The sequence below is a fragment of the Lygodium microphyllum genome, unplaced genomic scaffold (genome assembly GCF_053477565.2).
Source record: "Lygodium microphyllum isolate KBCC unplaced genomic scaffold, Lygodium_microphyllum_v1.1.10 scaffold_32, whole genome shotgun sequence".
In the NCBI taxonomy this organism is placed as follows: Eukaryota; Viridiplantae; Streptophyta; class Polypodiopsida; order Schizaeales; family Lygodiaceae; genus Lygodium; species Lygodium microphyllum.
This window is the reverse complement of record NW_028229515.1, coordinates 215,000-231,692: the sequence shown is the minus strand read 5'-3', so window position 1 is coordinate 231,692 and position 16,693 is coordinate 215,000. Positions and strand designations below refer to the sequence as shown.

Sequence of the window (16,693 nt, the reverse complement as noted above, 5' to 3'; positions counted from 1 at the left end):
GGACTATAGTGTCAAATCAAGCAATGATCGCGAAACTAAACCTCATAGGAGATGCCTGTCTTTGGTGGAGGAAACAGTGGTGCAAGGACCAAAGAACATCTGAAATCGCTATCACTTGGGACAAGCTTAAGGATGGTGTATGTGGAAGATACCTTCCACCCCATATCAAGCCCAAAAGATGAAAGAATTTTTCAACCTAAAGTAGCTAACCCTAAGCTTAGAATCTTACTACTCCAAATTTGTAGCAAGTCTTCTAAAATATCCACCTACGATGGATGTTTCATAGCAAGTATCCAAATTTTTTGATAGCTTAAATCCACCCCTAAATACACTTTTGGAGGGGTTTTTGTCAAAAGGTTGAATCCACCGGGGATCAGAGGTAGAAGAAAGTAGAGATAGAAGATGGAAGAGAATAAAAAGAATAGACAAGAGGTAAACACAACAAAGACAAAGCACAATGAAATTGAATCAATATGTATAGACAACACCTGAAATTCTTTGTCTGGCACTACTCAGAAACAATCTCCAGGTATTAGATCTCCTGGAGCTCTTTTGTAGACCAAAAACATGCTTCAAAATAATAGCTCCTTCTCTATTGCTCGGAACCCAAATCTGATGGCTCTATTGGCTTCAAAAGGGGGGTAAAACTTCAGGATACCTACTCAAGGATCTCCCAGTTTACTCCTTCTTCTTCTTCCAATTCAAAGTGCAGTTTTTAGCCTGTCAACAGCGATCGCGACCCACAGGATTTTGCCAATCTGTCTTTTTTTATGAAAAATCCCATAACTGGCTGAAAAAGCCACTTGCTTTTTGCATGCCATCTTAATCTAGAAGTTTTTCTAACTTTTTTGGATTTTTACAATAAATAAGATAAAAAATAGGCTAAAATTTTCCAAAAATCTAGTATTTTTGGACCATTCATGCCATTCACACTAGTACTAATGACTCAGATCACATTGACTCTCTTGAACAATAAGAAAGTTGGATGATGATGCATTCCATGCTTTTTTCACACTGTGTCTGCATAGCATCACGACATCCACCCCCTCTGAACCTGCACATCCTTCGGTATGTGAAAAAATCCTAATTGTCAACCAGATTTTGAGTCCTCCTCATCCTCTACAACCATATCCTTTGCTTCTTCATCTTCCATATCCTCCTGGATTCCCCATGTATCATGGCCACTATTTTCTTCCAATTCTGGCAACTCATAGGCATTAGGTTCCCACTTCTTGAATAATTTGATTCTTTTCCATGCTACCGGAAGTTTTATGACTATCCCATCTAGCTCATCTAATGCATAAGTAGCATTATCAAACACCTATCTTACCACATAGGGTCCAAACCATCTTTTGGAAACTTTGTGCATGGAAACCAATACCCAATCCCCATCTTGTATGGTTCTTGGTCTCAATCTATGTCTTTTGTCAAACTATTTCTTGTTTTATATCCTTGTTGCCTTTAATATTGCAATTCTTATCTATATGTCTTCTGACGTTCTTTCCAACCGTCTAATGCACAAGGCCAACAACTCCTCTTGATTCAACTCCTCCTCCCAAGGTAGCACACTCGATATGACTACCATCTCTTCTATCGACATGATAGATTTTTGACCATACATAAATTTTGCAGGCATATATCATGTAACAGCACTATGAGTTGTTCTATTAGTCCATAAGGCATAAGGGAGCAATCGTGGCCACTCTTTTACCTTCTCTCCACATGCTTTTGCCAATGTCTTCACAATAGGTGGATGACCTCTTTCACTTTTTCCATTTTCTTCAGGGTTGTAGGCTAAAGTTAAAGCAAGCTTTATCCCCAACCGTGCAAAGAAATCATGAGCCTCATCTGCATCTAGCTCACCCCTATCTGCTATATTTTTTCCCACACAGCCATACTAACAAAAGATCTCTTCTAAGAGAAAAGTACACACGGCATTTGTTGTCTTAGTACGTAGAGCTCTCCCTTCCACTTGATTAGTCAAGTCTTCACAGGAAAGCACAAGATATCTCATTTTCCAAAGACCTGTAGGCATCGTGACTAAATCCACCACCCACTTAAAATGAAGAGACAATGGATATGTGGGCTACAATCCATCCCAATGTCTCACGGATGAATACATTTGACATGTCATACATGTTTGCACAAAGTGAGCAACATCCTTATACATACCCTGCCACCAATATCTTTCTTTGATCTTTGCAAAAGTACCCCAAACACCTCTATGACCAGCCCATAAGATTTCATGAAACTCTTGTATAACATTTACTTGTGAAGCTTTGTCACCCAAAACTCGCAATGGCATACCCTATTTCTTTTTAGCATGTTTCCATAAGTATCCATCTTTAAAGAAAAACCCATAGGCTTTCCTCTTGATCTTCTTAAACTCCTCATTTGACCATTCATCTCTCTTTGTTAATGTATTGAGATATTGACCGATTCTTAGCCACTCTCCTCCATATTTGTCTTCCAGAAACACTTCTACACAAGATGCAAAACATCTAAAGTGTCTTCTCTTTGTTGTCAAAGCTTCTGTTAATGCTGTAGCAACATCTTGCATTGCTAAATTCACTCTTACAACATCATTTTCACCTGCAAGAAAGTCATCTTATTCCTCCTCATCCACCATCCCATCTTCATTCTCATAGCGTGCTCGAGATAATATATCTGCCCTGGGTTATCTCTTCCTGCAATATGCTAAAATTCAGGGTTCAAAGATTTGATGTATGTAATCCACAGGAGCATAGCAATGTCCAAGGTAGCACAACTAGTAATCATACCTAATACCGACAAACAATCAGTCTCAATGACTACATGAGCACCCATAAAATAATCCTTATCACATTTAAGGGCTGTCACAACTCCCCATAAATGCCCAACAATCAAAACTCTTCAACTCCAAAGACAGAATTTTGTCCAGAAAGAGTTAAATGCACCTCTTCTAGACGCGTCAAAATCCTCTCACCATCCATAATATGGTCTGCAACAAACTGTCTGCATCCATGAGCATCCATCTCTTCATTCTTTTTATCCATTGCATACCCTTTGATTGGACTTTGATTGGAACATCATCCAAGAAGGGCATTGTCAATTGTGGTATAAAATCCCTAAGTACCCTATTCATAGAATTTGTCATGTGTGCCACTGAGTTTGTTGCACCCTGTGGGAGAGTACACATCTGTACTAACCCCAAGGGAGTCTTCATGGTTGTGAATATTGAAGAAATGTTTAAAATTGATATAGCTTCTATTCCATCTTGGTATGCTGCTATAACACATTATCTATCAACGGGAGAGACTGGAGCTGGTTTATCAAAATCTGAGAAGAGAAAAATCAGACAACAGGCTTTGAAGTTTTCCTTGATCGTAGGAACACTATAACAGCAGGGTGTTGATGATATCTACCACTGATGTGTGATGCCTGATGAGGTTCCTTTTATCTTGGAGGAGTGCCATGACTCTGCGTGCGGAGGGCACTTCGTTGGACGGTTGGGACGGCACAAAAAGCTTTAAGAGCTGGATAGTGGTGCCCGTCCATCTTCCAAGATTCCTTTGAGTACGTTAAGAGATGTGATACCTATCAAAGACATGACAACAAAGAGAATAGGAAACGTCCACTTACGCCTAGTATGGCTATCCTTCCATTTGAGAAGTGGGGCATTGACTTTGTGGGTCCTATCACCTCGTCGTCTACTACCTAGAAGAGGTACATTATAGTAGCAACTAATTATTTTACAAAATGGTCAGAAGTACGGGCGACGAGGCAGAAAAATGCAAAAGAGACTGCAAGTTTCCTTTTAGAGCAGATTATCTGCCGTTTCAGTCCACCGAAGGAACTAGTGTCGGACCGTGAAACCCACTTTTTGAATAAAGTGATCAAAAGCTTGACTGAAGCTTGGCAAATCAAGCACAATAAAATGAACCCCTATAATCTGCAAGCAAACGGGCAAGTCGAAAGTACTAATAAGCAGCTTGTGGGTATCTTGTCTAAAATAGTCTCGGAGAAGAAACGAGACTGGGATAGGAAGTTGTATGTGGCAATATGGGCGTATAATACAACATTCAAGTGATGCCATACTCCATTTAAATTAGTTTATGGGGAAGAGTGTGTGTTACCTCTCGAAATCGAGTTGCCAACCATATGGTTTGCAATTAACCACTCTTTGGGAGATGAGGATTCACTCTTTAAACGTTTCACGACCATAGTCCACCTGGATGAACTGAAATTGCAGAGCTTATTACACCAGGAGGTAGCTAAACGTCGGATGAAGCAGTTGCACGACCTTAAAGCAAAGAAGTATACCTTTAAAAAAGGGCAATTAGTTCTGTACTATGATGCGCGTAGGGAGTTGTTTCTAGGGAAGCTGGAACCTAGATGGGATGGCCCCTATAAGATTGTTAGGATAGGAAAAAATAGGTCTACGGCTCTACTAGCTGATCTGCAGTGAGTAGAATTTAAAAATAAGGTTAATCTTAATAAGATTAAACCTTATTATTTCTAAGTATGCTAATACAGAGAAATGCATTGCAAGTCCATGCTGGGGCTGATTTGAGACCTGCAAAAGAGCTTAAAGCTGGTTGATGGGGCAGTTAATTCCTTATTTGGAGCACCCATATCTGGAGTAGGGATACCATCAGGGTAAACTCATCTGGTGGAGCAAAGGATACAAAGTGATTGAGCAAGAAGACGGAACCTTTGTGTGGGAGATCAAAGTCTTCTGCCATCACTGCTTACGAATGTTGACAAGTATCCCTGTTGAGTTTAATGAAGGTGGGATGGAGCCGTCAGTTCATTCTCTAAACATGTTAAATTTTGACTATCATAATTACGAATAGAGGAGCTCGTTGTGAGGTGCCCGCCCATCGACATTCCAAGCACTCTTTTAGCGGTCTATCGAGAAACAAATCTAAGAGTCGCTGCTCGGCACTCCCAAGGAATGTTCCGAGTTTTGTCGCCTAGGGTTTCCCGAATCCGCCTCGCAACGGAACGTTCACGACCGAACCCACTAGGATCGACCTGAAATTTGGGTTCCTAGTTGTCAAGGTCTCCTATTAGCATTCTAGCATCGGGTTTTGGACATCCTACTTTATGCAGAGATACCCAATCCGAAGCAGACCCATGCCGCACTTGGTTCAAAGAGAATGGGAAACGAGAGGGATGCGCTGCTCAACCTCTCTGCCCATAGGGTATAGTCCCATTCCGGTCCTCTAAAACGGCATGAATCGAGGTTCTATCCTAACAATTTCTAAGGTCGAAGACGGTAAACCTTGTGAGAAGCCTCCCAGTTCTCTGGGACCACCCTGCCATAGGACGGACCCGTCGGGGATTCCGCCCACCCGCTTCCCTTAATAGCTTTAGTTTTCTAATTAGGTCCTACCACATTTATGTGTGACACTTAAAATCAAATTCATTAATTAAGCCTTTTAGGGAACAGGGTTCGTTCGCATAACTTATAGCACAGACACGAAAACAGAGCAAAGCAATCTATTGACAAACAAGATCAAACAAGTTCCTTAACTTATCTTCAAGTTAATCTTTGTCTCCCGCCCATACAGGAGAAATTATGTTTCGCTTCTGTCCAATAGAAGTATCCCTTCTGCCCTGCAGAAGTAACTGGTCCAATTCACATGGCACCAAAACTCAATCCTTTATCTAGAATAGGATCTCCCAACATGCCCAGATGTTGGGGGCCACGAAGGTCTTCAACTCCATTCTAGACCTAGCAAGGGGTGTCTAGAGCTCCAACTGACATGCAAGCTGTCTAGGAGCGAAACATCATTCCCGTGGTTGGCCTTTTCACCACTCGACCTTCGGCCCATGAATCGAGCAGTGCCCTCTCGGGTTACTACGCGGTGCGACCATGGAGGTGATCCACCCGTACAATATATCCTTCCTTAATTAAATCCTTTAAGAATCAAGCACAAACAAGGCATTCAGCCTAATATCATTTTCCAAGAAAACATTCCTTTATTCCCATGGCGTCTTGTCATCACAGACCCTTGCCATGCATTTACCATAAATCACAAGCACTTGGAATAATCATCCAAATAACAACTAACAACCAGTTGAATGTAAAAGCATTTAGGATATTGTTTGATCAACCAACAAAACCAATTGCATTCTTTCCAAAACAATGCAAGAGTAGATGAAATAATATTTTCCATTGCATAATTGCTCTTCCCCTTGGGATCTAAGAGTAATATTATGCAAAAATGTTCTTAACACTTCCTTCCTTCGGCTAGGGTATATGTTAAGGGTTCAAACACTATTCATGATGTCAATTCTATAGGTCACTTACCTTGATTGATAACCCAACCCTGAGTTTGGATTAGCAAAAGTCATCGTTATCCGACGGATCTCAAGATATCTTAGTTTTAACCCTTATGATTAATTTATTGTACTAGCTCTTAGTCAAGTCATGAGGCAAATAGAAATTTATCCTCATATATCAAACATGTTATAGGCATAACATATAAATACTTGATAAGATAAGTGCGAGATGATCTCAAGTAATTAGACTCCAATAGGCCTCGCATTGACCTAGAATCTAGTTTTTCTTAATATTTGGCATGTTAGGCTAAGTACTTTTGAAGTATCTAAACTTTAAACTAGTACTTCTCCATTCATGATTCTTAATGTCATATTCTTTTAGCAATTATGCTATCTATAACCCTTGACTATACTTTAATCTAGCACTTATATGCCCAATCTTTTAATGTCGTTCTTTTGACAACTATGCCATTCACAACGCTTGACTGATTCTTCCTTGTAATTGTTCTACTAGCAAATAAGTCATATGTAACTAGGTGCAAATCTCTTCCCTTGATATATGCACTTCACAAACTCCATCTTCCGAGTAGGTGAGATGAAATTTATACTTTTCCATGACCTATTCTCGTGCATCGTAGTGTGGGACCTAACGTATCTCATACGAGAAACAAAGCAAGCATCTAATTTGAAAATACATTACTTACGACTGGAACCGCAGTTGGATTGACAGTGATGCCTTTGCCCGAAGCCTTGTTGCTGGTTACAGGATTGTCATCCACACGCGACATTCTTTGCTTGGAGGCCATCGTCCGTAGGTAGACTCAAGAGATTAAGAAGGTAGAATAGATTCAAGATGGAAGATCGTAAGAGAAGTTGGTTAAGTCGAGGATCGAGATAGAAGGAATTGAGCTAATTCTCTTCCTTGCAGCCTCTCGGGGTGACTCTTCTCTCTCTCTCTCTCTCTCAAGCTCTCTTTCAAGCTCTTCCTCACAATCTCTTAGAGGAGTATCCTCCTCTCTACCTCTCTCTTGCCTCATATCTATAGTGAATTAGAGAAGAGGGCTTGTGGTTGAGAAGTGGAGCTCTTTGTGGAGGAGGATCTTGGAAAGATCAATGATCTGATGCTCAGATCATAAATCTGATGGTTCCATTGGCTCCGAAAGGGGGGTAAAACTCCAAGACACTTGGTTAGAAAGCTCTTAGTTCACTCCTTCTTCTTTTCTCTGTTCGAAGTGTTGTCTACTACCTGTAAACTGCGATCGCGGCGCGCGCGATTTCGCCAGTCACTTTTCTTTATTTTTCTTTTTATAAAATCTTCAAACTAACTAAAATATCACTTGTCTTTTCTTTTAAATGACATCCAGTTCCATATCGTTTTTTTTTTCAAGGATAATATCTAAAATATCTAAAATATACTAGCTTTGCCCAAAATCTAATGTTTTTGGACCTTCCAAACTATACACATGAACTTAGTGATAATATAATTCATAAGTCTCGTTCACGTTGTAATTTACGTGAAGGGTAGCTACGGTCTTTGCCAATTCGAGAAAAATATCGAATTTACGACTCTTGATTTTTCTAAATAAAATATTTTAAATTAAATAAAAATTATCAATAATTAATGTTAGTTAGTTTTTACCTTAGTTAGTCTTTAGTTAGTAATCTTACTAACTTATTAATTGACTAACTAACTTACGAACCAACCAACTAACTTTTATTGTGCGGAGATATTACACTCGTGATGGCAGGCTATGTAAACCCATTGTGGACGTACACATTATATTTTGACGGGGCGTTTAGGGGCCCTAATAAAAAAGGGAGTGTTGGAGTAGTAATCCGCGATCCCCAACGTAGAGTTACGATGAAGTTAGTTGCTTATCTCGGGGTAGGATTCACTAACAATATGGCGGAGTATAAAGCCTTGATTATGGGACTGCATATTGCCAAACAAGGTGGTATTCGGTGGTTGTTAGTAAAAGGGGATTCCCAGTTGATTTTGAATAAGCTAGATGGGATGTACACAGTGTAGAATCCCATCCTTTGTATGTATCATCGAACTGCGATGACCCTACTTGAGGAGTTTGAGAGAGTGTCTTTTTAGCTAATTCCACGTTACTGGAATCAGTTTGCGGATTCACTGGCAAATCTTGCTTATGAAGAAGATATTTTCTTCAACTGTGGTCCTAGTTTGGATATTGCTATCAATAATGAGACAGGACCCGGTTGCTTGTGGGGAATGTTATCAGAGCATGCAATATATGGTAGGCGATGGTTGATATGGGTGATGCACAGAGTAGCCGAGACCAATCTACCGTTGTTATCTTGGACCCATATGCTGATTAGACAACATGTTATGCATACGCCTCTTGCTATATATGCAAGAGGGATGGGTCATAATCTTATGCATTTAGTTTAGGGCTGTGAGCCCTACTATTTTTTTCTCCTTGGAAAGGAGTATATTATTGTATATCTATCCTATTTCGGGGAGGGATGTGTAGGTGCTATTCTATTTGATTTCGTTAGGCCAAGAGGGCCAGTTTTGCGAGGTTTTTAATGGTTTATTTCATTAGGCCAAGAGGGCCGATCCGTTTTTGTAGTGCAATGCTATATTTCATTAGGCCAAGAGGGCCAGTTGTCTGTTTAGTACAAGTGCGGTTAATGGTTTCTTGTTTTAGTTCTGTGCTAGACAGGTTTGAAGAAGAGCTTGGAAGGAGCCTATGTCGCGCGGAAGCTTCTCGTGGCCCTCTCCAGGTGATATCTCTCCTTTACGAGTAACGTGTTTTTTATGCTATATGTGTCTGTGTAATTGTAGGGGATTTTCTTTTCTTGTTGGGGACCGGCGTCCAAGGCATGAAGTCCCAGGTTTAGGTTAGGTATGTCTGAGGTAGAGGCCCTCTGGGTGTACAGAACCTCCCATAAGGTAGCTACATGACAAACTCCCTTTCCATTGGTATATGGAACAAAATCCGTCTTTCCTATTGAACTCGAGCTACCCTCTCTATGCGTGGCCATCAACGAAGGCTTAGGAGATGACGAGTCCCTGTAACATCATCTCTTGCACTTGGAGTGTCATGATGAGATCTGCAGGATGGCCCTACAGTGCATGGAGGGCATGCAAGCTTGCAGAAAAGTATATCATGACAGCTTCATCAAGCAAAAGGAGTTCGAGGAAGGTGACTTAGTCCTCACTTATGATTTCCGATTTGGCAAGTTTCCAGGAAATCTTCAACAATGTTGGATGGGTCCTTATAAGGTACTTGTCCTCAATCTAAATGTCTCAGTCCAGATAGTCGATGCTTCAGATGATCCCTTTCTTATTAATGGCTATCGCCTCAAGAAGTATTACCCCCCCTCGGGATCCTGACAATCACCATTGATAGCTTCCTCATTCCTTGTATGAAGCTTGATATGCCTTACCTAATGCTCTTGATAACTCTCTTGCTGATCTTGATGCTCTCATTTCTTCCTGTAGCCCCTTGCAGCCACCTTCTCCTCCCCCTTGGTTTCCTTTCTATATAATGCAACAGAGGTGGTGAGGATGGTTTTGATATATGGTGTCCCTGCCATTTGATGCTTCAAAGACAATAGGAAATAGAAGAAAAAATAAAAATAAAAATATATCAATCATGGGAGAAAAGGACTTCGGTCCCTGTCATGCCGACCTATTCCTTGAGAAAAGGTGGAAACACCCTCGGGAGTAGGGTAAAAAGAAAAGAAAATAGGAAAAGCAAAGAAAAGAAAAGAAAACAAGAAAATAAAATACAACTATTATGGGAGAAAAGGAAGCAATTCCCTATCATAACACGCCTCATTCCAAGACAAGGTGGCACACACACCCTTGGACGGGAAGATGGATGTGGAAAAGATGGTAATACCCTATAGTCCAGGATCGCCAAATCTCTAGCCGAACTCCTACAGACAAAGTTTTCAAGCCGCCTCCCTTGGTGTGCTAAATCCTATAACCTCATTAGTGCTTCTAATTCCTACAAATAGACTAAGTTTCCAACATGCAATCCAAGCACCGAATTGGTTGGCTACCTCCTTGGGTAGGCTTCTTCATCAACCAATCCATGTTGAAACTTGCAATAGACAAAGCTAATCTTCCTCACCAAACCTAGAGCGTAGTGAACTTTCATCCTAACCAGATGGAGATGTGAATATGGAATGCCCTCTATATTCATCAACAGAGTGTGAGACAGAGGGTGGGGTGAGTGACCAGTCCTTGCTCTTGATTTTCAATAGAGAGGTGAGATGTGTGAATGGAGCGTTGCACACACGGGTGATGGGCCTCTCAATGCACAAATCACAAACTTGTTCTTGTGCACGGCACTATAAGGCTTCCTGATCTTCCTTCTTGCACCGTATGTTGGCACCTAGTAGGATGCACAATTGTACCATCAATTGTGCACAAGGCATACACCCTCTGCACAAGTGATGGTGAGGATTACATTACTGGGTTTCAGGAATGGGCTGCCCTCCTGTATTTATCAACAGAGCATGAGATAGAGGGGGAACTCAGCATGACTAGTGTTTCCTCAATCAATTATTGAGAGGTGAGGATTGAGGGACGTTATGACACTTGGAGTCAAGTATGTTCCCATTTTCCTATACACACATGGGATGGGTTTCTGCCATCACCACCACAGGACATGTCACTCTATTCTGTGCACTGCACTATCAGGACACAAAAGAAGGTGACACCATTTTAGATTGCAATGTAGGATGTGGTGACCTTGCATCATTAAAGCTAAATTTCAATATCAATAAGAAAGCCACACTTTAGAGTTTTTCACATGGTGTGCTCGTAGTGGCACGACGTCCACCCCCTCCTAACATGCACATCCTTTGGCATGTGCCAAAGTCTTATGGATCCATAGTGTCAGAAGAAGTATCCTCTGCCATGTCAATGTCTTCATCTTCAACCTCTTCTTCTTCCATATTCTCATGTTCATGCTGAGTATCCAACTCCTTCAGCTCATATGCCGAAGACTCCATATGTTTAAAGAGTTTGATATGTTTTCCAGCCACTGGAATCCTTAGAGTTGTCCCATCCATCTCATTTAATGCATAGGTAGCATTGTCAAAAACAAATCTTACCACATATGGACCAAACCACCACTTTGTCATCTTCCAACTGGCACTATGCTGATTTCTAAGCTATTGTCATAAACTAGCACCCAGTCTCCTTCTTGTGTAGCTCATGGTCGAAGTCTATGTCGCTTGTCAAACCTCTTCTTGTTCTTGATCCTTGCAGTCTTTAGCTTTTTCATGGCTATCTCAATGTCTTTAGGCCTTCTTTTTAATTGTCTAATGCATAGGATCAACAACTCTTCTCTATTCAAACCCTCTTCCCATGGTAGAGCACTCCAAGTAGCAATAGTCTCCTCAACAGGCATGATTGGCTATTGTTCATACATTAATTCAATAGGCATATACCCTATAACTACTCTATGAGTGGTCCTATCAGCCCACAAAGCAAAGGGTAACATTCTTGGCCATTCTTTCATCCTGCCCTTGCATGACTTTGCTAATGCCTTAATGATAGGCTGATGACCTCTTTTACTTTTTCCATTTGCTTCACGATTGCAGGCTGAAGTTAAAGCCAGCTTGATACCCAATCATGAAAAGAAGTCACGAGCATCATCCACATCCAATTCTCCTCTATCAGCAACCACTTTACCAACACAACCATACCTGCAAAAGACTTCTTCCAATAAGAACCTGCAAACTGCTTGAGTAGTCTTTTGTACTAAGAGCTCGACCTTCCACTTGATTTGTCAAGTCTTCTTGTGCAAGCACAAGATATCTCATATTCCATAAACCTATAGGCATGGTAACCAAATCAACTATCCATTTGTAATGCATAGACAATGGATAGGTCAGTTGTAACCCATCTCTATGCTTTACCATGGAATACATCTGACAAACATTGCATGATTCCACAAAATGTTCCACATCTTGTTTTGCCACCAATACTTCTCTTTGATCTTGGAAAATGTGCCCCAAACTCCTCTATGTCCAGCCCATAAGCTTTCATCAAACTCCTGCATCACCTGTTGTTGAGAAGCCCTATCTCCCAAAACTCATACTAGAGCTCCTCTCTTTTTCTTTGCATGCTTCCATAAACATCCATCTTTTAAGAAAAACTCATAAGCTTTCTTTTTAATCCTTTTGAATTCAGCTTCAAACCATTCAGCCTTCTTTGTCATGAGGCTGAGATATTGACCTATTTTCAGTCAATCATCCTCATACAACTCTTCCAAAAATTGTGCTCTCACTGAAGCATAACACTGATGATGTTTTCTCTCTATTGCCCATTTCTTCTCCATGGTTGTAAGCCCTTTTCTTACTGCTGAAATCCTTGTTACAACAGTTGTACCTGCAGTAACAACAGCTGCATACTCATTCCCTATTGTCATAAAGTCATTTTCAGCACCTATCACATCATCCTCTTCATCTTCCATCAACTCCTCTTCATCTTCAAACCTCTCTCATGAAAGCATGTCAGCCATGAGGTTTTCTCTACCTGCAATATGCTGAAAATCAGGGTTAAATGACTTTATATATGCAATCCATTGTAACATGGCAATATCAGGAGTTGAGCAATTTGCTATCATGCCCAATAGAGGTAGACAATCAGTCTCTACCGCTATATGAGCTCCCATAAAATACTCCCTATCACACTTAAGGGTTGTCACTACACCCCAAAGCTCTTTTTTGACTTGAGAATACCGTCGTTGGTGTTCTAAGAGTAGAGTTTTGAGCTCGGGATGTGCCTAAAATTTGCCAAAAAATCTAAAATTTAGGGGAAAAATATTTAACATCGAAGGCGACGGCTACAGCTAAGACGATTTTAAGCACCAAGTGAAAGACGGCTTTTAAAGGGTGCTCGAGAGACACTTGTGGATTTTTGATAATTTTTTCGACTGCAGTGCAGGATGCTGGGAGCTACCAGTTAGTGTGGGATGCCGAGATGGACGTGCAAGATTTTTCAAAGGCTGAAATAGAGCCCGGACGTGGAAGAGGCCGAAAATTGGCCAAGATTCGAAGAGGTGGACAAAATTTAGGACAAAAGGGGGGGTGCCCTTTGGGATTTTTAACCCCCCCCCCCCCCCCCCAAATTTTGTGAAGAAAAACGTGAGCATGGCGTGGAGGAAGATGGCATGAGCAGGCGCCGAAAAATGCGCCCTCCCCCTTATGGATCTTGATTTGGAGGCTGCAAGTACCTCATGGAACAGAGATTGGGCCTCAACTTCTCCCTCTTGCCTGACTCTATCGCTGGTCTTCGCACGAGATATGGCTGTCTGGATGAAGAGATCAGAATCTAGTCTTTCTCTCTCCTCCCTCTCTCTCCGCTCTATGGGTTGTTCATGTGCACCATCTTGAAGGAGGAATCGGGAGGGAGAATGAAGAAAGTGGTGATGGAGATTGATGGAGATGCTGAAGATTGATGGGCAGCATTGGATTGAGAGCAATGGAGGCTCCGTCTACTGGTTATGCATTCATTCAAGGCATCTCGGGTTACGTAAAAACACGGTATGACCATTTTTATAAAGAAAATGAAGGATTTTTGATAGTTTATGATGATAATTATGTTCTTATTGGACGAAATTTTATTTGTGTGCTGGTTGCATCATGAGTAATTGTTTTTTATTTAAAAATTTTGATTTTTCAATGATTTACATGCTCTATTTAATTCCCGTAAATCCGAAATGCGGTCTTTAAGCAGTAAAATGGTAGTTTTTCCGTTTCAGGTGGGTGAAAGGTGTTTCCATGGGGAAAAAATGGAAGATAAATTGAATGTTAGTATGCTGAAGTGATTGGAACAAGAAAAATCAAAAAATAGCATATTTTATTGCCAAATAAGTCAAGAAAATAGGGAAAATAAAGGAAAAAATAGAAATATGTCTCACAAAAATAAGGAAAAATATAATGATTGTTTGTGGATGTATGGTAGTGGCAAAGCATGAGGTTTAGCCTCAGTTTACCCTATCTCCTTGTCAAATTTTGTGATTTATTGCTTTTTATACATTAAAACATGACAAAATGAACCCCCTACACCTATGCAACGAAAGCAATACCTAAACGTAGGGGGTTGGAAGGTTTGAATGGTGTGATTTGCGTGTTGATTGTTGCTCATTTTTTTATGCATATCATGACATAGAGTTCGTTATATTTTAATTAAGAGGATAGTAGCACGAGTGTTGTCTCGATGCTATTCTTACATCACCGTAACGGGTTAGTGAATGAGCATTGGAAAGCCTGGTTGTGCATAGCAGGGTTCTAATTGAAAATTATGTTTGAGCACTTTAGGATCATCCACTTTTCCATGTGCATGTTAATCATGGTATCACAAAAAAAAACCTGGATGCATAGCACCTGTTTTCGATTATGATGACCCACGCTTGAGTGTGGAAAGGCATCCTAAGCTGTAGGATAGACGTTCGTTTCTTGGGGAATTATTTGGTAAGGACACATGGTATCTCTTGGACTACTTTCGAAATGAAAGAGTGGAGTTTGTTCGTTTATTTTATATGTTGAGCAGCACATCAAGGGGCTAATCCCTGCGATGTAGGAGAGCTGCAGTGAGGCCGCGGTATTTCCACCGAGAGGTTGCCTCCCATGTATGTGATTATCGTGGTATTTATTGCCAATGTGTAAGGGTTCTCCCTCTGTGGAGTTTATAGAAAGGGAAACGTTGGATTATAAAACTATAAACACATAGATTAGGCTTTAGGACAGTTCATCCTTTAGCAGGCATATAGACGCTCCTGGTCCGCGAGGCCGTGAGGATGTGTTTGTCTATTATGAGCATGAGGTCCGGCTAGTGCCATAGCCAGTGCCGGCCCATTTGAGGTCCCATCATGTTCATTGAGGACCTTTGCTCCAAACTGAATGGCATATCTATTCCCATCAGCATCATCCTGACCCACTGCCCAACCAATGCCAACTGGGCTTGTATCCACAGTGAGAATAATAGGTTGCCCATTCTCATAATTTGCTCTCTTTAGTGTTGGGGTTGAAATCAATAAGCTCTTTAACTTCTAAACTTCCTTTGTATGTTGTTTTCCCCACCAAGACTTTTGCCCTTTTCTCAAGAGCTGATATAGACTTTCAGCCACATGAGCAAAATGCGGAATCCATATCAAATAAAAGACACATGCACCCAAAAATCTTCTTGCCTCGGATATATTCGAACATGTCTCCCTTATCCTGCTTATGGCATCAATCTTTACTGGTGAGGGCTTTCTTCCATATGGTCCACACATGTGCCCAACAACCAATACTTCCTCTACTCCAAAAACTAATTTTTCTCCTGACAGAGTCAAATGCACTTCTTCAAGACGATTCAAAATCCTGTCACAATCAGTGATATGATCAGCTGCAAATCCTCTACACCCCTGATCATTCAGCTCTTCATTTTTCTCATGGATATCACACCCTTTTATCGGCACATCATCAAGAAAGGGTAAGGTCAACTGAGGAATATAATCCCTCAAAACTTTATGCATAGCATTCATCATATGCGCTACTGAATTGGTTGCCCCCTATGGAAGCATACACATCCTAACCAATCCAAGTGGTGTCTTCATGGTAGCGATATCCTAGCTTTCTAATGCAAGCTGGAACTGATCATATCTTGAATATAAATCTCCCAAAGAGTAAATTGCCTTGCCTACAAATGCTTCTGCAAATTTTGCCACTATCGGGCCTGATCTAACATTCCTTATAGTGACTTTATTAACTGGTTGCAAATTCTGTATAAACCTCAAAGAACCATTCTTCTTTGGAACAGTAAACCACCAATTTGAATATGGAGCTGAAGAGGGCTCCAAAATCTGCATCTTGATCTTCTCGTTCAAGAGCTTCAACAACTTAGGCAAATATACCCAAAGTATTGGAATAGGCTTTAAATTCCATGGCACATGAGGTACTGTAAAGATCACCATAGGTGCAACTATGGTCAAGGATCAACACATCCAATTTCATCTGGCTGAAATGCAAAGGCTTTCCCATGCCTTGCCAACATCTACAAGAAACAAGCTCTTTCTGCATGTAAAAGAAAACTTGTATCACCAATTTTTAGCTTTTGTAAAGTTTCAACTGTTAAGTTATGTCCCATTCCATGTGGATCACGTAAACTAGGCTGTTGAATCACTTTTTCAGCCAACCCATCACTTTTAGGTGGTAAAGGTAAATCCATAGGCTTAACCTTCTTTGCAACTATTTTGTACTTTGTATCCACCCTTGCTTCAGCCCTATTTTGCAGCCCATAACATTCATGCTTAGCAAACTCTTGGATGACTTCATACATTTCTAAAGTGTCAACATAAATAACCTCTTTTTCTGCCATGCTTTCAGCATTAAATTATGCAAAATTTTTAGCCATTGTATCAACATCAATTAGCCCTGAAAACAACCC

At 40.7% G+C, this 16,693-nt stretch overlaps 1 protein-coding gene across 1 annotated transcript in view; it reads left to right on the top strand.

Moving 5' to 3' along the window:
- The window catches only part of LOC148009215 (uncharacterized), a gene marked incomplete at its 5' end in the record, with an annotated part of 47,437 nt that extends 34,165 nt beyond the window's left edge, over window positions 1-13,272 (top strand). The window contains one exon of the mRNA XM_087673645.1: window positions 13,208-13,272. Within this exon, the coding sequence (XP_087529771.1) occupies window positions 13,208-13,272 (65 nt within the window). The remainder of the gene's footprint in view (window positions 1-13,207) is intronic.
- Window positions 13,273-16,693: the final 3,421 nt, after the last annotated feature.